The following is a 20,026-nucleotide window of genomic DNA, read 5'->3' on the forward strand; positions in this document are numbered from 1 at the left end:
AACGAAGGAGGCTCGAGCCAGCCCGACTCACATACGTGTATGTGGAGCATCCACGCGGCGTAGGTAGGCATGATTGTGCTTGCCGTCGCTCTGTACAATCTCTGTGGCAGCCGCTCCAGTTCTACACAGTACGCACGCATCGTCCCTTCCGATGACTACACTTGCCAGCGCAGAATTGTGATCGAGCGCACATCGCCTCCGCCCTCACCGCACACTGGGCTCATCGGCTCGACGTGGGCGGGGACATTGATGAGCTTGTGTTCCGACCCAACCCTGAGCTTCTCTAGAGCGCAGCCGCTCCGGACGAGGGGTGATTACACGGGGGGAGAGGGCGCTTGTGCCTCTAGTATTTCGAGAGACTAATTTATTCACAGCTGCGGCGAGCGTGTGCGGTGTGACACCCACGAGCCAACCTGACCGACCCCCCCCCCCCCCCCTCGGTCTGCGCTCCGACCGACCGGACCCCCCCTCCGGTCTGCGGTCTTCCGCGGCCGTCGACCGGACCCCCCCCTGCGGTCGGTCGGTCTGCGCTGGGCGCTCAAACCACGAAGTCGACCTGTTCACTACAAGATGACGCTCGTTAAGGGCTCTGCTCGCAAGGCGCCCGCGTCGCAGACGCGGTACCATTGACAAATCTGCAATATACCCCCACACGAGCAAATAGCAAAATCCGAATACCGTGGCGAAACCATGTGATCTGGGACGCAAGGGTGCCAAGACATCCGTAAAATTGAAGCCAAGATCGTCCGCCAAATCCGTGCTTTCGGCGCACTTGAGGGGAAGCCGCTGATCGAGCCCAGCGTGCCCGCGGGGCCGCCTCCCGCGCAGCACCGCCGCTGGGGACGACACGCTGCGGAATCGGATCGAGCCCATGGGGGTGGAGGGCGCAGTCGACGAATGGGAGGAGGAGGGTGCAGTCGACATTGGCGTGTCTGACTCAGAGGAGGAGTTGGAGGTGCTCCGGCAACCTAACCTGATTCAGAAGCTCGCCGACGTTGTCACTCAACGTGCGTCATGCGTGACCGAGCTTGAGGGAGGAGCTCAGCTAACGATTTGGCCGGCCACCCTACGCCGCCGCCCATACCCGCCAGCACCCACAAAGCGCCTGCTCTACTATCCCGTACCACCCGCTCCACTTTCCATCCACGGATCATGCCCGTGATAGCACCATCACTGCCGCCGTCCTGGTTTTGAACGTGGCAGCTGACTCTAGGAACTTGGTAGTGATGACCCCCCCTGAGTGCCCTGTGTCCGACCCCTTTTGCGCAGCAACACCTTAAACTTTTAGGGGGCCCTCCAAATTCGGGTCGGAGCGTAGCGGGAGTGGGCCCCGAGTTTGTTTGAAAAAGGGCGACGGACGCTTGCGTCCTAGCCTCCAACAACGCCTCCCCGGCGCAGAGGGGCCCCCGGAGGGATGCACAACCGCTCCACGCCACGCCGCTTGCGGCGGTCCTCTTCCCAGCTGAGTGCCTGCACTTGGAGCACTTGGAGCACTTGGACCTGCGTTATTCTTACGGCCACAGGCCGAACCCCCCCCCCCCCCCCCCGATGACGACCTCCGCCACACTCACGTCTCGCCAACACGCTCCTCCAGCCGTCCACGTGGCGGACAGACTTGATGACGTCCTCGCCTTCCCTCATCCTCGACCACCGCAGGCAGAACTTCGGCAACGAGGCTGCAGTCGCCGAGGCCGAGGCATCGCTCCTCGTCCACGCCTTTGAGGGCGGCGCCTCAGTGTCGCCCCGGGATGCGGCGGCGGCGCTGGTGAGGGACGGCCTTGCTGTTGTCGACGCTGTGGTGCTGCAATCTGCCGCCGCGCGCCTGCGCCAGCACGTCGACTCGCGGCTCTCAGACGTCTGCGGCGCGACTCCTCCCGATGGAGAGCCGCTCCTCGGCCAGATCATGTGCCGCCGCAACCGTTGGGACCTAAAGCTCGACCTGTCCGAGCACCCCGTCGCCGAGGCGCTGCGGCAGCTTCTGGACGCGCTCGGGCCCGCGCTCGTCGCGGCGCTGGGTCGCGGCGCGCAGCTCTTTGAGCTCGGCGCCCTCGTGGCGGATGCGGGAGCGCCACGCCAGCCGGTGCATCCGGACACACCCTACTCGCGGAGCATTTCTGTGGCGACGTGCATGCTCGCGCTGCAGGACGTGGACCTGTCGATGGGGCCGACCCACTTCCTGCCTCGCACGCACACGGAGAGGGAGCGGTCCGCCTCGTGGGGCCGCGACCCGACGGACGACGACGAGATTGCAGCGGCGCTGGAGAGCTCGTCGACACGCATCCCCGCTGCTGCGCTGCGGCGACGCGGTGTGAATGGGGCCTCTCTTCACCACGAGAGGCGTGAGCAGGCATCCCGCTGCTCCGCTGTGGCGACGCGCTGCTCTTCGACGCGAGGACGCTGCACTGCGGCGGCGCACACGTCGGCAAGCGCGGCGCGCGGCGCATCCTCTTCTACGCGTCGTTCCGCGCCAGCTGGGCCGCGGGCGACTGGCGAGGGGCTGGGTTCGAGCAGCCAGGCACGCTGCTCGACCGGCTCCGGGGCCGGTACCACCTCTCCCGCTCGGGCGTCCTGGTGGCCGCCGCGCCTCCACTCCGCAAGCGAGTGGCCTCTCTCCTCTCAGCGACTGTCGCGTGCGCGTTCGGCGTGGGCGTGGGCGCGCCTCGGCGTGGGCGTGAGCGCGCCTCGGCGTGGGCGTGCTGCCTCCTCCCACTCTGGCGGTGGCTGGTGCTGGCCGCGAGGAGAGCGCTCCTCCTCGCCCCCCTCTCGAGGAGGCCCGACGACCACTACTCGCTCCTCGAGCGGCGCAGGGGCCTCGAGGTACGGGTGCCCACGCGGCGCGGGGGCGCCGCCGCGCGCTTCGAACGGATCGGCATCCGCGACGGCCTCCTGACCGAGCAGCTGTGCGGCGAGGTGGTGGAGCGGGCGAGTGCGGCGGGCGTGCCGTGGCGCACCGACCGGCATGAGCTCGCTGCGACGACCGATCTCGAGCTGGACGGCGTGGAGGGCCTGGACGCTGGGCGAGAGGCTTGTGCAGGGCGGGCCTGCGGCGGGGAGGACGGTCCAAATGGTGGCTGGCTCGAGAGACTCGAGGCCGCTCTGGACGCGTCCGGTGCGACCGGACCCTCCCCTGCCCGAGCGCCTCCTCCACCCACCCACCCTCCTCTTCCCACGGCCCCCTGACTCGCACCCTGCCTCGCCGCCACCCGCCTGCCTCGCCGCCACCGGCCCGCGTGCACAGGTGCGATCGAGACGATCCTGCAAGACATCTCAAGCCTGTACGCCGTGGCTCGGGAGTACCTGGTGCTCCGCGAGATTTTCCTCGTGCGCTACTCGGCGCTGGCTGGGCACCAGCGGGCGCTCCCTTCCCACCGAGACTCGAACTGGTTCTCCTTCGTGGTTGCGCTCAACAGCACAGCCTCCTTTGAGGGTGGCGGGACGTGCCTCCGAGACGCCCCACCCATCTGCGTCCCCGCGGGGTGCTGTCTCACCTTCGTGGGCGCGCAGCGCCATGCGGCTGCGGCCGTCACGGGGGGCACGCGATTCGTGCTCGCCGGCTTTGTTGATTTGCGTGCGCCGCTGCGGACGCGGGCGCTCTGCACCAGACAGATGCACGCCATCGACCCGCGTTTCGTCTGCTCCTCTTGTCGCGCCTTCCGGCGGCCATACTTGCGAGCGAATGTGCGCTTCCTGGAGCGCTGCGCGGGCGGCGGGCGGCGGGGCCGGGCGCTGCTAGAGCTGATCGCCTCAAGACGCCTGGCCACAGCTGCGGATTTGGACCTCACGCCCATCGAGGAGGCTTGCCGCCGCCATCTCGCAGGCGAGGGCACGGCGCTCGACCCACTGATGAGCAAATTTGTTGCGCGAGTGTTGGAGCGCGGTTAAACAAAGAATAATTCTCGGGTCCGTTTGCGCGTTGGCCTCTTTGTAGGGAAGAGTGTTTTTCCCTTTTTCGGACACCCGTCAAGACGCCTGCTGGGGGCAGCTTCGTCGAAGCCGTCTGTGCTCCCCACTTGTCAACAGCAGGCGCTGGAAACACCGATGTGAATCCTGAGATCCCAAGCTAGTGTGGAGGCGGACAGCCACGTCGCGCCACCTTTGCAGGGGTTTGCAGGCGAGGGGGAGGGGCAGGGGGCGCATCGGCCATTTCGGCGCGGAGAGGGCTTGGCACAGGGTTGGACACTTGGAGCACTTGGAGTGCAGTCGGCAACCTCATCACATCCAGGGCCAGGGAGCTAAGAAGCGCACCCAGCGAGCCCCACGAGCGGCTTTTTTTGTGGCACGAAGATTGGTCGTTACGGCTCGCGCCCGCCCGATTGAGCCGTATGCCCGGCATTGGGTCGGACTCCTTCCACTTCTCTTTTTCCCTCTGCGTGCTCGGCGAGACGGGCGTGGGCAAGAGTCAGCTGGTCGCATGCACGCTCCCTGACCCGCCGCGCGAGCTGGATTCGGGTGACAGCCTCGCTGACCACGGCATTCGGACCAGGGCGCACACATACGAGTCACGCGGGGCCCGATACCAGATACTGATGTGGGAAGTGCCGGGCGCGCCACGATACATGGAGATGGCGCCGCGGTACGTCGCGATGGCCGCGGGGCTGGTGCTTGTCTTTGATCGCTCACGCCGAGCGACCTTTGACCGAGTCTCCCTCTGGCTCAAGGTGCAGTACCCCACTCGTCGAGCTGCATAGATCGACCCCGTTAGTATCGCGCGGACGAGGGAACGCTTAGCACCGCTCAGGATGCCATCTTGCCACAGGCGGCAGACTCATCCAGCCCCGATCTGCCAAAAGTGCTCATCGGCAACAAGTCTGACAAGACGGAAGAGGTGTCTTCGGCAGAGGCGAACCTGATTGCGCAGCAGATCGGCTGCCCGTACTTCGAGACCACCGCAACCGAAAATCTGAAGGTTGCCGACGCGTTCTCTACACTCATTGCGCAAGTCATTGCTCGGATACCAAACCCACCGGAGCCGTCTCTGCTACTGCGGAAGCGGGTGCAGATTGGCAAGCAGCTCGCCGACAACAAAGCGTTCCGGGCGGCCCTCTTCGATATGTAGCGCGCGATGATCACGTAGTGAGTCGGTGTGCGATATACATAATCATAGTCGTCTCGTGAAGTCGGCCCTTCGTTCGAGGTTGTGCTCAAACCCCTGCCTAGACGAATACAGCTAAAGAGTACCCGGGGCTCCCCCTCCGCGTGAGGGCCCGTGATCATCTTTAGCGTACTCTATAGCGTGTACCATGCGGTTATGAGCTGCGCTTCTTTTTTCGGTGTACCTGTGGTAGTGCCAGTGCGCGCCAGTCCCGCGCCTAGTGTTGCGAGAGCCTCGATATGTTCTTTTTTTCGTTTCGTTCCACACTTCCTGAAAAATTAGCCTGTCGTCCGTCGGCCGAAGCCAAACTCTGCATCTCGGGGTCTAACGGCGGGAGCCGCCCCTTCGCACATGGCAACGAAGGGGCCAGACAAACCATATCCAACTCAAGCTCACTTGAAAAAATTATGGGATCGGAACAGCTACAAGCCCAGAAAATATGTTGAAGCTCAGGCTAAGACAGCGGGGCGGTCGCTGAGTCGCGGGGTGGTTGCGGCGGCTGCCGCGACGACGGTGGACAGCAGCGACGAAGAGGAGTTGGGAGTTGAGGGGCAGGCAAACCTCTTCGCACCCTCGTCGGAAGTTGGCGAGTCGACGAACAAGCTGACCCTCATGATGTCAACAGACAAAAAGGAGACGAATATGCTCGGCAGCGGACAAGACCCAAACCAGCAAATCGGCTTTCTGCCCGAGATCATGAGCATGTCCCAGATCGGCAACACCATGCTCGACCGAGTCAACATCTTCTCCAAGAGCTCGGAGTCTTACCTTCCCGACTGGCTGGCCGACAAGACGAACCCGGCAAAGTGCCTCAAGCAGATGGGATTCAGGCCAAAGATGCCTATCGCATGCATCAACTCGATGGGCGGCTGCCAGCTAGAGGTGCTGGAGTCCACCCTCCGGCCCAAGTGGGTGGGAGGGAAGGTGGTGCTGGACCTGCCTATGGTGACCGAGGGATTTCTCACGAACCAGTTCAGCATGTACACCGGCTCCGCGTGGAAGAGCAAGATGAAGGACATCCTCGACCAGACGGAGGACAACGTCTTGACGCAAGACGAGCTGCGAGGCTTCATCGAGGCACACGACAGCCTAAAGAAGGACGCGGACGTGCAGAGCTGCCTAAAGCAGATCGAGTCGAGCGGGGCGACCGATGATGCCATGCTCAGCTTGCTCGAGCCGGTGAAAGGACAACTCATCCAGGCGGCGACGGAGGAGCAGTTTGACCAAGGCGGAATCAGCGAGTACACTGTCTATGCGCAGGCCGTGTACGCGCAGCACATGGAGATGGTTGACGGCTGGAAAGACCCGAGCGGTATCAAGGTGCGGCCTGTCGAGGAGCCAAACAGCCTGGACACTATCATGGCCATGTCGGACTTGCCGATCATCAAGGACGTGTCGGCCCTGATGGGGCCGATCCTGGCGCCGTTGGTCGAGTTTGGGTACGAGCCGGGCAAGAACATCCGCGCATTCCCGTACGACTGGCGCGCGGCACTCTCCAAGCTGGAAGCGCGCGACAAGTACTTTTCGCGGATGGTGGACGGCATCGAGAGTATGGTAAAGAGCAACGGCCAGAAGTGCGTCGTGATGAGCCACTCGATGGGCGGGCGCATCGCGCTGTACTTTTTTCACTGGATGACCGACTCATCGTTCGGCAAGAGCAAGGGCGGCAAGCAGTGGCTCGACGAGTATATTCACTCGTTTGTGCCCATCGCGTCGCCGAATCTAGGGGCGGCGAGCGGCTCGATCCAGCACATCTTCCCCGGCACCGTCATGGGCTTGTGTCCGGCGGTGCTGAACGCCGCCGACGGCCTGGCGATGATTCGCTCGATGGCCTCCATCTGCTCGCTGTGGGGGTCGGGTAAGAATCTCATGTACACCGCAGGCTCACACTACTTCTTCACGCGCAAGCAAGGCGCCTTCCACATCGAGCTGCTCAGCGCCACGTACGACGAGAGCGTCACAGGCGACACCTATGTCAAGTTGGAGGTGGCCGGAAAGTCGGTCGTACTCAAGTCCTCCACGAAAAAGGGCCCGACTCCGACCTTCGGCAACATATTTCAGTTCTCCTGGGAGGAGGGACCGGACGATGCCGAGAACCGGACGCTGCACATCAAGTTCCTCCAGAAGCGGGGCCTCACCGGGCTCAGGGACCACGTCTTTGCCGAGACGCACCTCGCCTTCTCCAACACGCCGGAAGGCGGCGTCACGGCGATCAGCGTGGGCGCCCTCGACGACTCGGTTAAGCTGTACTCAGCCCCCGGCTCGTGGTCGTTGCTCGACGGCGTGGCGGTGGGCGACTCGGTCAAGCTCAAGATGCGCGTCAAGTGGATCCCCTCGAATGCGCCAGTCCCCAAGTTTTACGAGATGAGCGCCTCGTACAGCTTTGCGACGCACAGCAGCTGGTGCACGGGCTTGGGCGGCTCAGGCGACGAGGGCACGTCGGAGGAGAAGCAGCAGCTTCTGAAGGAGGCGGGGATCACAGAGTGGGTGCCGAGCGGCAAGCACGAGTACGACGCCCGCTCCTTTGGCGACATGCTCGCCTTGGAGGAGCTGCCCGCCCTCCACGCGCAGCTGACGGACCTGTGCGCAAAGGACCTGATCTTCAGAAAGACGGCCGATGGGCTGGCGCCAGCCCTCAAGCTCGTGCTGCCCATCTACGGCTGCGAGGTGGACACCGACATCGGTCTCGTGATGACGAGGAAGGACGCGGTTTGGGAGGCGGGCCAGCGCCTCAACTACTTCGAGGAGGACCACGAGGCGGAGATGCACACACCGGGGTACAAGATTGTCAAGGGGACAGTGCGAGAGGTGCCCGGCGAGTGCCCCCAGGCGAGCGATACGGAGGGCAAGAAGTTTGGTGAGCTGTTTCGGTCGGGCGACGGCACTGTCCCGTACTGGAGCAATCGCTCACCCGAGAAGTGGGCGAAGGACGGGTGTCAGGTCAACATCATCGAGGTCAAGGGCGCCGGCCACCGCACGATCAATGAGCAGGCCGCCGCCCACTTCTCTGTGATCATGCACGTTGCGGACGAGCCCGACGTCACCCTGAGGGTCGAGGAGCTGCTGATTACGGACCCGTTCGACAAAGTCGCCGCGAAGAAGAACCCGTACGACAAGAAAAAGATGTCGCCCACCCAGGTGGGAACCTTTTTGGGGCAGACCAGCAGCGCGGACGCGCTCAAGGTCTACGTGAGGGTGGACTTTGGCGGGCAAAAGGTGGAGACAGCGGCGGTCTTGATGGACCAGTGCACGGGAAGGGTCCCGGCCGAGCAGCTCTTCGGGTCGACACGGGAGTTTGTCTTTGACCCCACCTATCAGGTCGAGGCAACGGTCAAGGTCAAGACGTGGAAGGGCATGTGGGCGGGCGCGGGCTCAAAATTGGCAGGCACGAAATCGGTCAAGATCAACTTCTACGAGATGATCACTGCGAGCACCACCAAGGGGTTGATAGAATTAAAGTTTGCTGAGGGCGTCACGGTGAAGCTGTCAGTCGTCGGGTTCGAGGCGGGCGAAAAGCCGGGCTGCTGCCACTTGGGCAACAAGTGCGGCTGCTTCTGAGGTTGATTTACAGTTTAACATCTACGTGGGCAAGGAGGGCTCTAAGCGGGGCAACGAGCGGCGGGGTGGAGGGGAGCATGATGTACTCTGGGTTTCTTTTCACTATAAGAACTCTTCTTCACTTTTGTTGGAAGAAAACACACGGGAAGAAAACGTCACGACTAACACACTACTCACAACACCCTCGGGAATTATTTTCTTGTCGAACAGCAACACCGGGCCGCACGGGAGTTGTGCCAGGGAGTTCCGTGCGCTCTGGCTGTCGGAAAGTAGGTAGAAAAGAAAGAAAACGGACAACCCAAGGTAGGGATGCGGATGGGAGGACGGCACGCCGCCACCACACAGGAATTTACACGATAATCAAGAGGTGCGATACTGCGGGGGAGTGTAAGGTGCCTATATGGGCTTCCAGTATCGGACCTTCAAGACATGCGCTTTTGGCCGGTGGCCTCCTCGGACACCTACGTAGAAAGGTCAAAAAAGAATATTATTTGTTCCGCCGCGCGTATTGCAGCACTTGCGAGCGCCACAAGGCCGAAAATGTCAGGCACGCGTCACGCGGAAGTGATGGAGGAAGGGGGTTTCACCATTATCTCCGGCCGCGGCTCTCGCCGGCGGCCAGCTCCGCCCAAGCGCGTGGCGATGCATGCGGCAGCGGCTCCGTCTGAGCCGCTGAGGAGAGATGCCGCGGGCAGGGTGGCTGGCCTCATGTCCTTGGGAGTGCGAGTGGATGCGGCCGTCGACGAGCTCCGTGCCTCCGCGCTGGCGCGACGGCTGCGTGCCGTGCTTCGCGGCTTGGCACACCCAGCGTGTGAGCGACCGCCTGTCGAGGCCATCATCTGCCTCGGGCTGGGAAGCTTCGGCACGGCCACCGCGCCGCGCTACCAGGTGGCACTGGCGCTTCTGCTGCGAGAGGAGCTCCTGGGGGAGGCGGACGGACGGGCGGAACATTGCACTGGCGGCGACGAGGCGGAGACGCCGTTCTGCGCGTTTGACCCGTGCTTCGACGAGCTAGAGATTGCGTTCCTCCGCTCCCGGGGCTGCGCGGTGCTTACGCGCAACAGCGAGGGGCGCCACTCCTCCCCGGCGCCCGGTGGCGGCTCGGTCCTCTTCTTCATGCCTCACTGCGGGAGAGCGCTCTACTCGAACCTCGTCCAGCACAACTGGCGGCCCGCCTCCCTCGCCTCGATGCTCGTCCTCGGCAACTCGTTCGCCGCGCTGAGCGGAGACCCTGGCGCCGAACGCGCCGCCGCTTGGAGCCCCCTCTTCCGTGCGCTGCCTCTCGCATCAGAGTCGCCGATTGGCGTGCCCGCCGGTTCGGCAGCAACGAGCCGCGGCGGCGGCAGCGGCGAACCGCTCTTCGCAAACGCCTTCAACAACACCTCGCTGCACGCCTTTGACGACGACGCGTTACGTGCGCTGCCAGAGGGCTGGTGGGAACGGTCGTTTGAGCCGCCGCCGCGCGACGGTGAGCGCCTCATGAGCCTTGACATTGTACCTGCGGAAGCGTAAGGCATCACCACCGTACCATATTGATGAAAAAGGGAATTCTGGTTCGTTTCACGTTTGTCGGTTCGTGTCCAGACTCTGCGCAGAGACAACCTGTATCTAAACAAGTGGTCAATGGCAAACCATCTATCACTATCTGCATATGTCATCCCCCGCTCTCGCATACACATCGGCATCCGCACTTGCTCACCGAAGCTGTGCTCATGCCGCACGCCCAAGCCCCCCTTTCTCTACCCGCTGCCCTGAGAGCAGATACCTCCCCGAACGGGACGCAGCTCGGCGGTCACGGACTCGTCACAGCTGTCATCCCGGCAGTCGCTCAAACAAGTAGAAGGACGCGTCTCCTACTCGCAGGTGAGACCTCTGTTACGAGAGTGCGCGGGGGCGGCGGCTGGTGCGGTGAGAGAGCGCTGCCGAACGACATCTCCATCACGACCTTGTGGGGCGGCTCCGGCGGCGGCAGCGGCGCCACCACGGAGCACGGACGGAAGGCGCCCGAACCAAAGCAGGGCTGCATGCAGATTACTCGCGCGCCCTGCCGGAGCGCGGTCGCGGCCTACGCGGAGCGCGGGTCGAGAGTCTGGGCCAGTGTGTGTGTGTGTGTGTGTGTGTGTGTGTGTGTGTGTGTGTGTGTGTGTGTGTGTGTGTGTGTGTGTGTGTGTGTGTGTGTGCGTGCGTGTGCGCGTGCGTGCGTGCGTGCGTGCGTGCGTGCGAGGGGGGGGGGGGGGGGTTGTGCTACACCTGCTCCAGCTCTGAGACGAGCTCCGGCGGGAAGCAGAGGGAAGTGGCGAGCAGCACATCTGCCGACGACCACTCGCCTGCGCCGAAGCACGCAACGCAGGGGGGTGAGGCGCGAGAAATGCATGGCGCGGCAGACCGACCGCCGGCCGCTCACCCACAGTCTGCAAAAAGTCGCCGCACAACAGCCTCACCTACGCGAAGAGTCCGCGAAGAGTCCCCGATCGGTAGCCGCAAGAGTTGTGACGCCGCGCAGGGAGGGAACTGACCGGAGCGATGCTGCCTGGCGGCGGCGCGCGAACGGCACCGCTGCCCCCGCCAAGCGCGGGAGAAGCCCCCGCGACGCCGTTCCCGGAGCAACTGCTGCCGCCACCAGCAAGGCCGTCGGCCCCCTCAGCACGGCCGGTGCTGACGCCGCCGCCGCTACTGCTGTTGCTCCCGCCCGCGGTGCTGCCAGTGGCGCTGCCGTTTCCGCCGGCGCCGGTGCTGCCACCGCTGGCGGTGCTAGCACCGGCGCAGCCGCCATGAGCCGGCGCCGCCGCGTCGTTGAGGTCGCAGGACTGCAGGCCGAAGCAGCCGTCGGCGGGGCCCGAGAGGAAGTCGAGCAGCAGCGCGTGCGCGGAGAGGGCGGCGTCGTGCAGCTGAGGCACGAGCTCGACGCCGACGACGAGCTTTGCGGCAGGGAAGGCGAGCGCAGCGCCGAGCACAACGCGGCCGCACCTGCGCGCGGCCAGCACCGGGCAGGCGTGGAGAGGGTGGCGGGAGGGGCGGGGCGGAGCGAAGCGCCGGCGGCGCACCCCGAGCCCAGATCGACGAACGTCGCGCCGTCTCGCACACCTCCGACGGCGCGCAGCAGCTTTCGGAGCGGCACGAACTCCGCCTCGCCGTACGTGAGCGAGACAAAGTTGTGGTCCTCGACGGGCGGTGTGCCTATTCACAGCCACGCGCGTGAAAGCGCGCCGTTCACAGCAGAGCCGGCCGGCTTGTCAGACGGGGCGCGGCGCGCCGGCATCCATCAACGATGTCCATCGCGGCGGCGGCGGCCGACCTTTGACGTACTGCTGCGAGAGGGCCGCGCCGTCGACGCCGCAGAAGGCGGCGTCGTACCGCTTGCATGCACGGCGGAGCGGCGCACTCTCGAGCTCAGTCCGCTCGGCGACGAGGCGGCAAGTCACCGGCCTGCGGGCGGCAAGGCGGCGGAGGGGCGGTCAAGGGGCCACAAGCGGTCGGGCGGGCGCGCGAAACCGTCCGCGGAGCGAGAGCGGGGAAACGCTGCGCACCGTGACGCCGGCAGCGGCTCGGGCGGCGGCGGCGGCGGCTGCGGCGGCCTGGGCGGCGCGGGCACCGAAGTGCGGATCGCCTGCCCTGCCTTTGCCGGCGTCGGCAGCCGCGTAGTGTACCTAGAGGTAGAGAAGAAAAACCTAGGAGACGGGTGCGACCAAAGGATCGTGCACTGGACTCGGCGCCCGTGTGCACACCGCGAACCGTGCATGCTCGAGCGAGTGGCATGAATTCATTAATTCATTAATCTCGCATGCTCGAGCGAGTGGCGCAGCGGTGAGAGCATCGGGAAGGCTCCCTCGCGCTGCTAGTCTCTGTTGCATCTGGGCTTGGGCGCCGGCGGCCAGCGTGCTCAAAGGTGAGGCTCTCCCCCTTCTCCAAGTCGCGCGGCGCCCGCACGATGATCGGCGTCTGCTCGGGCGGCGCCGCGGCGGCGGCGCCGGGCGGGGGCGGCGGCGGTTCGTTGCCGCGGAGCATGCGAAAGGTGCAGCCTATCCCGTGCGGTTTGACAGGTGAGCGACTCCCGAGGGGCGCTTGGCCAGAGGAGCGCAGGACCGGGGGGCGAGCTGGGGCGGGGGCAGCTGGCGGGGAGGTGGTGTGGCGGAGAGGAGTGGGTGACGGGGATGGAGGCGGTGGAGGCGGTGGGCTTTGGCGGGGACGGCGCGGCACCGAGTGCAGTGTGCCCAGACTCGATGGACGGCGGCATCTCGCCGGCGCCGAGCGACCCGATGGTGACGTGGACCTCCGACGGCTCCCACACCCACGCCGAGCAGGAGAGGGTCACCTCGATGGTCGACGCGCCGTCGCACGAAGCCTCGCGAGAAAAGGTGTCGCACCAGTCGTAGTTTCGCGCCGCGAGTGACGCAAAGTGGTTCCGCCGCGACGCGAGCACGTACGCCCGCTGCCCGATCTCGCAGCCGGCGACCAAGGCGGGGATTCTCAGCACGAGCGTGCCCCGCCCGACAGCGCGCACCGTCGCACGCACGAAGCGGCGGCAGTCATCTGGGACCTCGCCACCCTCGTCTATCAGCTCTGTCCGTTCGACTGTGGGGCGCTCCAGCGGCGCGCGGACAGCCAGCACGCGCTTGGAGCGCAGGAGCCGCGCGGCAGCCTTGCTCCCAACCACAGGCACGGACCAGCAGATGGCCACCGGCGCTGCCGAGTCGTCCCGGCAGCGGAGACACAGTCGGTCGTCATCCACCCGCAGGTCTATTGACTCGGCGCGCGTGTCGTCAGCAAGCGCCACCTCGCAGAGCGCGACGTCGTGCGAGATGGTCTGCTGCACGGAGTCCAGTCTCAGCCAGGTGGGCGGCATCGCGCTCGCTGGCGCCAACGCCAATCCTCGAACAAGGCAACGTCGACGAATCGGGCGAGATCACTTCTTCACACCTTCTCTCGAGGTTCTCGAGGTGGAGCATGCTGCTCTAGCCTCACATGTCACTTCCTGTCGTCTGTTGTTTGTTGTGCCCTTGTTTGTTTCTCTTGGCACCTTGGAGTGCTGGGGGGGGCGACAGGGAGGATGTGGCCTTGAGTTATGTGTACGCCAACTCAGGGTGTGTGGCAGCCAGCTGGCTGTGTGTCTTGTGAGCTTGTTTGTGTCTGTGTGTCGCTCGTGCGTGTCGTCATCATCTGTCTAGCGTCCACCCATACCGCGTTGGTGTCCAGTCCGAGCCTGGCTGTTCTTCACCTTTCTACCTACCTACCTACCTAGGTGGAGATCCTTTGGCCGCGTTGGGTAGCGAGGATTGGTGTAACCCGAGCCACGGAGGCGTGTTTTCTGACGGCCGTCAGTGCACGGAGTTGCCCCTTCTCCGACTGCCCCGGCTAGTTCCCGCACGCGGGGCTAACCCTCGGAGAGTATTCTCGTATTACTAGCTCTGAGTAGAGGGTGCGTTCTGCTGCTAGGGGAAACCCGGAGCGCGGAGCTATCCCTCGGAGACCCGTGTTATGGCCCTGCGACCGCGCACCCCCGGGGCTAGGGCTCTCTAGCCCGTAACCCGATGCCGATCATCCGGCCCGCTGGGTGCGCTTCTGAGCTCCCCGGCCCTGGATGTGAGGTTGATAACTGCACTCCAAGTGCTCCAAGTTCCCGAGGTCGCGCGGGGCTGACCCCTGCGTCCCCCGAGACCTAGCGCGGGTGGGTTGGAGGGGGGCTCGCTGCAAGGAAGGGCTGTGTAAGAAGCCGATCCCCTAGTCCGCCCCGCTCCTCCCCATCGCGCATCGGGCCGCATGTGAGCGGCCACGCCTCGCAGATTCGTTTTCGCGCCTGGGTCAGGCGCGCGGGGCATCCCCCGGGTCGCTCGCTCGACCAGCGATCCGAAGAGTGGCCGCTATGTGAGGGAAAGAGCGGGCGGGGCCCTCGACGCCTCTGTCCGTCTCGAGGTTCTCGAATAATTGGATATGAGGATATCCTTTGGCCGCGTTGGGTAGCGAGGATTGGTGTGACGCTTCACAGCCTTGTCACTGAGAAGAAAATACCTCAGGGCGCTGTGCGCTGGTCTGTGAGAGTTGAGGTAGGTGCGAGCCCTGGAGGCCCTGGGGATGGGGGGAGACTACCCGCGGGCCTAGGCCCGCGCGCAGGGGGGTGGGACATTGAGACCGGTCATGAAGGAGATGTTGAGACGCCCCTGCTGCGGTCTCCTCGCGGAAGGATTTTGTTACAGATTTGCGAGGATTGGAAAAAGTAAACTGCCGCCGGACGCAAGGACTTTTCTGGGAGCGTTCCGCTGGCGCCCCTATGGGCGAGGAAGCGGGCGAGGCGGCTGTCCAGGGCCAGGCGGCTGGCGACGTGCTCTGGTTCGCGAATCCCTCCGCGGGTGCTGCCACCGCCTCCGCGCCCGTCGACGCCGGAATCCCCACGCTTCCGATGAAGCGCAAGTCGCCGCCACCCGAGGAGCCGGAAGCGGCCGTGCAGCCCCTAATGCACGTTCAAATGGGAGGCCCGCCCCCCACAGCAGCGCCGGTTATCGAGGCCGCACCCGTGGTGCAGATGGCCGTAGCGCCGGCTACCGAGGCCGCGCCCGTGGTGCAGGCGGCCGCGGGCCCCGTCGCAGCGGTCGCCGCGGCGGTCGCTGCGGCGGCGGTTTCCGCCGGCCCGCCCGTTCGGCGACCGAGGGGCCGCGCGCCGAACGACGAGAGCGGGCGGCCAAAGGTGTGGAACCCAAACTTGGCCTGCTGGGTCGAGGACACCGGCGAACTCCCCGCGGCTGTCCCCGGCTCGGGGACCTCGGCAGCGGAGGCCGAGAAGCAGAGGAAGAATGCAGAGCGGCAGCGGGAGCGGCGGGAGCGAGGCGACTGGAATCCGCAGGACGAGCAGTGCTGCCCGAAGTACGCCAAGAACACGCTCAAGTCGAGCCGCATCAAGGGCGACCCAATGCTGGCGGGTATGCTCGAGAACCACAAGGCGGTCCCGGCGACCCCGTTCTGGCGGATGCTGTGCAGCAATGATTACCACACGACGCGGCGCGAGATCACCAATTTCCGCTCGCGCCAGCAGCAGAAGGCCAAGAAGGCGGCGGCCGCGGGCCTGGCAGCGGCGGGGCCGCTCATGGCCCTACCGTATGCAGGGTAGGAGCCCATAGTGTGGAGAGGACTGCCCTGCGCGCCCGCGCGCGCGCGGGGGCCGCTCTGGTAGGCTGTAGCGCCGGACACGCCGATTAGTTGTCGCGATGTGTCCGTGCGCGTGCGAATTGCGATGTGGGCCTGGCGTTGCGTGTGTCTTTGCTCCAGGCAACGGCCGTGGCGAGAGAGGGACACGCTGGTATCTGGGGGGTGGGCGGCATTTTTGAATCATTCAAAAATTCAAAGATCTTCATGTTCCCTGCGGTAGGTAGACATTCTACCTCCCATCCAACCCACCGAAACCCGTATGGATGGGTTTTACCGCCGCCTTTTACCATCCATAGCCGTCGGGTTTTACCTCGCGTTCTCTTGGTGTCGTCTATGGTTTGCTAGACCCATGAGACCATCCTCGCCGCGCTATCGGGCGCCTCCACCGCCGCCCTCAGCCACGCCGCTACGACCGTCGGAGGCGTCAACTCCGCCGTCACATGGTATCAGCTCTGATCGCGGTCCAGCGCCAGCCCAACACGCCAATCCACCCGCAGGCTCAGCGCCTAACCTTTTGAATGATCTTCATGTTTTCCCCAACCTTTTGAATGATCTTCATGTTTTCCCCAACCTTTCCTTTAAACTGGTACAATTAGAAAACGGTTACAAAACGAAACGAGCAACTCCGGGAGAGCGTTAGCAACCACAGGTGACCTGAGGCCGCGCCCGCGGAGGAGGGCGAGGCGGGGCACGGAGGGTCTCCCGAGCGTGAGATATGACGAGCTCCGACGCCGGCGTCTCAGTCGTTGTACGGGGTCGCCCATGGCAGGAGCGCGCCGAAGCGGAGGTGCTGCACGACCGGCAGCTTGCCGAGCACCTCGCCCTCGTACATGCGCAGCAGCCCCTTGACCACCTTGTCCCACGAGTCGATGGCGGAGATGTCGTTCAGGTAGGGCGAGTGCTCCCCAAAGGGCCCCTTCTTGACCTTGCGGATGAAGGCGACGGCGGCGAGGTAGAGGTAGTCCGCCCCCGCCTCGGCGAGCAGCTCCTCGTCGTGGATAGACGACGGCTGGATCCGCGCGTGCCCGACCAGCTGCGCCGCGCCAAAGACAAACACGAGGTGCTGGTAGTCGTCGAGCCCCCACACGCCGTGCGAGCCGGCCGGCTCGAGGCAGTACGTGGTCTGGAGCCGCCGCATCAGCGCCAGGTACCGCTCAAAGACACGCAGCACCACGGCGGGCCTGTCTGCCGGATCGAGCACCTGCCGGCGGCGCGGCTGCAGAGGTGGGCGGCGGAAGCGGCGGCGGAAGCGGAAGCGGCGGCGGCGGCGGCGGCGGCGGCGAGCGGCGGCGGTGGCGAGGGCGGGGAGGCTGAGCGAGGGCGGTGGCGAGGGCGGGGAGGGCGCGGGTACGGCGAGGGTGCGGCACCTGCATCAGCTCGAGGCCGCGGAGCCAGGCGAGGAGCTGCAGCTCGTGCCCCGTCCCGTAGTCGATCCTGCTCCGCAGAGGCGCGCGTGTAGGGAGGCGTGTGCCGCAGGAGGGGTGCCGCAGTCCTGTGTGGGCCGCGTGCGAGGGCGGCGACCTGGTCGGCGACCCAAACGCCTCGGCGAAGTAGGCGGCGAGCTCCGCGGCCGCGTCGGCCGGCGCTGCTGGCGCGCCGCTCTCCGGCGCCGCGCGCTGCTCCAGCAGCTCCGCCATCAGGGCCGGCGCGCGCTCCGCCATCCGCGCGTGCCACGCCTTGAAGGCTTTGTTCCCATAGCGCATCGCCTGCTGGATTGGCGGGATCTCGTCGATCCACGCTGCCATCGCGTCGAACTCGGCCAGGAGCGCGCCGATCACCGGCCGCTCCTCGCATGTGTCCGACACCGCGCGGCCGACAACGGCCTCGGCTAGGTCGTTCGCAAACTGCATAAGGGCGGCGTGCGAAGCCGACAGCTTCCAGTGCTGCAGCGTGCGCTGGTCGCAGATGCGCTTCGTGAGCACTCCCTCGTTTTCCGCCGCCGCGGCGGCGCGGCGAGCCTCCGCCAGCAGCAGGCCTGAGGCTGCGTCCATTTCGTTGTATAGCGGCCTGGCCCTCTTGCAACACTCGTGCTTCGGTGTGAACACCTCAACCTCTCACAGACCAGCGCACAGCGTCTAGGACGTATTTTCTTCTCAATAACAAGGCTGTGAACAGCGCCATAGGAGGTACTTTCTTCTCAATAACAAGGCTGTGAAGTCCCACCCCCCTGCGCGCGGGGCCTTCTAGGCCCGCGGGTAGTCTCCCCCCATCCCCAGGGCCTCCAGGGCTCGCACCTCAACCTCTCATAGCGCAAAGCGCCATAGGACGTATTTTCTTGTCAATAACAAGGTCTGTGAACAGGTCCGATGTCGATGGCCGAACGGTACGCTGCTGCGCCCCATTGGCGGCCTCGCTGCTGGCGATGCCAGCCGCGCCACTGGCACGTCGGTCGCCACCGTCACCACGTCTCTCGCCGCGGTGCCGGTGGAGCTCTGCGACGAGGACGTGGCAATGCGCTGCTCTGCTCAAAGCGATGCTGGCTCTGCTGCCGACCCTGAGTGGGAGGCAGTGCTGGCGCAGCTGCTAGCAGAGGAAGCAGAGGAAGAGAAGCTCTGCTGCCGCTTCGAGCGCCGTGGCGACGACTCCGACGACGGGTGGGACAACTATAGTGAGGAGGAGGAGGATGCTGCTGTGCAGGGTGTGGCTGAGAAGGTGGACGAGTCGCTCGAGCGTCGGGACGAGCGGGCTTGCGCCACTGGTGGAGGATTCAGTATGCTGCAGGCGGCTCCCACCCTCGATGGGTTATCACTCCTGCGACTGCATCGAAGAGGGCTTCAACATTCAACAAACAGGAATCGAGGGTGACCGCATGTCTGCATCAGACGTGTCATCCGTCCCGATCGTGACCAACCAAAGCCCCCCCTCTTCTAAGATCCGCGCTTGCCCCCGGATCCTGAACCCTCCACCGCTCCCAGCCGTGCTCGCCGAGCCTCCGCCACCTCCACCTCCGCCGCACCGACCTCCAAAAGATCCAGGAGAGCAGCAAAGAAGGAATAAAACAATCGAGTTCCACAGGCTGCTGCGCGGTTCGACGCGCACTTCCCGCCCCACTATCGGTACTCGCACGACGACCACCAGGCGCTAGACGTTTTTGGAGGCCCGGGCCTTCCGCCCTGCGCTGGGAGGCAGAAGACCTTGGCGACTACGACCTCCTCAACCCCTCGTCGGCAGCGCGCCGCAAGCAGGTCCTTCTGGAGGAGGGCTGGCCTCGCGGCGAGTTGCCTTCCAAGGTGGGGTTGCGTGAGCACATGCAGGCTCGCGCTGCGCTGCGGTATAAGGTGCTAGGTGGGCCTGGCAATGCCGCTGAGACCGGTGAGTACTTGTACGCCCGAGCTACGCGCCGCAAGTGGTCCACACGCTGAACAGAATGTTCAATCTCAATGTCCCACCCCCCTGCGCGCGGGCCTTCTAGGCCCGCGGGTAGTCTCCCCCCATCCCCAGGGCCTCCAGGGCTCGCACCTCAACCTCTCATAGACCAGCGCAAAAGCGCCATGGGACGTTATTTTCTTGTCAATAACAAGGTCTGTGAATCATGACCGGTCTCAATGTCCCACCCCCCTGCGCGCGGGCCTTCTAGGCCCGCGGGTAGTCTCCCCCCATCCCCAGGGCCTCCAGGGCTCGCACCTCAACCTCTCATAGACCAGCGCACAGCGCCATAGGACGTATATATTTTCTTCTTTGAATAACAAGGCTGTGAATCACGCCCGCTGTGAAAAATCGCGGGGGAGATTTTCGCCAGTCAATAGAGCATAAAAATACCTTTCAGACGGTACCTTTCTGTCCTCCAGAGTCGAAGAACTCGACCGGTGGCTGGCCGCCAAAGTGGCTGGACGGCGCCGCGGCGCACACTGGTGAGCCGCGGAGCACACTGAGAGAGCTGTCCTCGGCGCAGCCGATCGGCTCCCGCGGCCTGGGTGGTGGCAGTGGCACTCTCTGAGGCTCCCTGATTTTTTCTGGTATTTGTTGCACTCTCTGGTCACTTTCGCCGGGCGAGCCTGGCTCTCGCTGCACAGCGGCGCGACCCGTGTCACCCAGCAGCACTGCTTTCTTCTTTGTTGAGAGAGCGAATCACCGCAAATGCACTTGGAGCACTTGGAGTGCAGTCATTAACCGCACATCCAGGGCCGGGGAGCTCAGAAGCGCACCCAGCGGGCCGGATGATTGGCATCGGGTTACGGGCTAGAGAGCCCTAGCCCCGGGGGTGCGCGTTCGCAGGGCAAGGGCCTTAAAGTAAACACG

General features: G+C 64.9%; 7 protein-coding genes across 7 annotated transcripts; 6 read left to right on the forward strand and 1 right to left on the reverse strand.

The window, feature by feature from the left end:
* Positions 1-1,618: 1,618 nt before the first annotated feature.
* On the forward strand, positions 1,619-3,882 carry EMIHUDRAFT_212638 (hypothetical protein; the record flags this gene model as incomplete). The annotated part of the gene is made up of 5 exons (XM_005765904.1): positions 1,619-2,306; positions 2,348-2,817; positions 2,899-3,109; positions 3,239-3,643; positions 3,818-3,882. 5 exons carry the CDS (start codon positions 1,619-1,621, stop codon positions 3,880-3,882), a joined length of 1,839 nt encoding a protein of 612 aa, XP_005765961.1.
* Positions 3,883-4,322: 440 nt separating this feature from the next.
* RAQ (GTP-binding protein) lies at positions 4,323-5,056 on the forward strand (the record flags this gene model as incomplete). Its single annotated transcript, XM_005765905.1, has 2 exons — positions 4,323-4,658; positions 4,757-5,056. The coding sequence occupies 2 exons, from the start codon at positions 4,323-4,325 to the stop codon at positions 5,054-5,056; spliced, it is 636 nt and encodes a 211-aa protein (XP_005765962.1).
* Positions 5,057-5,443: 387 nt separating this feature from the next.
* Positions 5,444-8,650, forward strand: EMIHUDRAFT_212640 (hypothetical protein; the record flags this gene model as incomplete). The annotated part of the gene is made up of 1 exon (XM_005765906.1): positions 5,444-8,650. One exon carries the CDS (start codon positions 5,444-5,446, stop codon positions 8,648-8,650), a length of 3,207 nt encoding a protein of 1,068 aa, XP_005765963.1.
* Positions 8,651-9,190: 540 nt separating this feature from the next.
* EMIHUDRAFT_212641 (hypothetical protein) lies at positions 9,191-10,162 on the forward strand (the record flags this gene model as incomplete). Its single annotated transcript, XM_005765907.1, has 1 exon — positions 9,191-10,162. One exon carries the CDS (start codon positions 9,191-9,193, stop codon positions 10,160-10,162), a length of 972 nt encoding a protein of 323 aa, XP_005765964.1.
* Positions 10,163-14,887: 4,725 nt separating this feature from the next.
* EMIHUDRAFT_437110 (hypothetical protein) lies at positions 14,888-15,992 on the forward strand. The gene has a single exon (XM_005765908.1). The coding sequence runs from the start codon at positions 14,916-14,918 to the stop codon at positions 15,747-15,749; it is 834 nt and encodes a 277-aa protein (XP_005765965.1). The 5' UTR covers positions 14,888-14,915; the 3' UTR covers positions 15,750-15,992.
* A 534-nt stretch (positions 15,993-16,526) lies between these two features.
* On the reverse strand, positions 16,527-17,778 carry EMIHUDRAFT_103835 (hypothetical protein; the record flags this gene model as incomplete). The annotated part of the gene is made up of 3 exons (XM_005765909.1): positions 16,527-16,988; positions 17,155-17,221; positions 17,309-17,778. 3 exons carry the CDS (start codon positions 17,776-17,778, stop codon positions 16,527-16,529), a joined length of 999 nt encoding a protein of 332 aa, XP_005765966.1.
* Positions 17,779-18,093: 315 nt separating this feature from the next.
* On the forward strand, positions 18,094-19,261 carry EMIHUDRAFT_212645 (hypothetical protein; the record flags this gene model as incomplete). The annotated part of the gene is made up of 4 exons (XM_005765910.1): positions 18,094-18,110; positions 18,157-18,528; positions 18,885-19,065; positions 19,229-19,261. The coding sequence occupies 4 exons, from the start codon at positions 18,094-18,096 to the stop codon at positions 19,259-19,261; spliced, it is 603 nt and encodes a 200-aa protein (XP_005765967.1).
* Positions 19,262-20,026: the final 765 nt, after the last annotated feature.

This window comes from Emiliania huxleyi, assembly GCF_000372725.1.
Source record: "Emiliania huxleyi CCMP1516 unplaced genomic scaffold EMIHUscaffold_53, whole genome shotgun sequence".
Taxonomy (NCBI): Eukaryota; Haptophyta; order Isochrysidales; family Noelaerhabdaceae; genus Emiliania; species Emiliania huxleyi.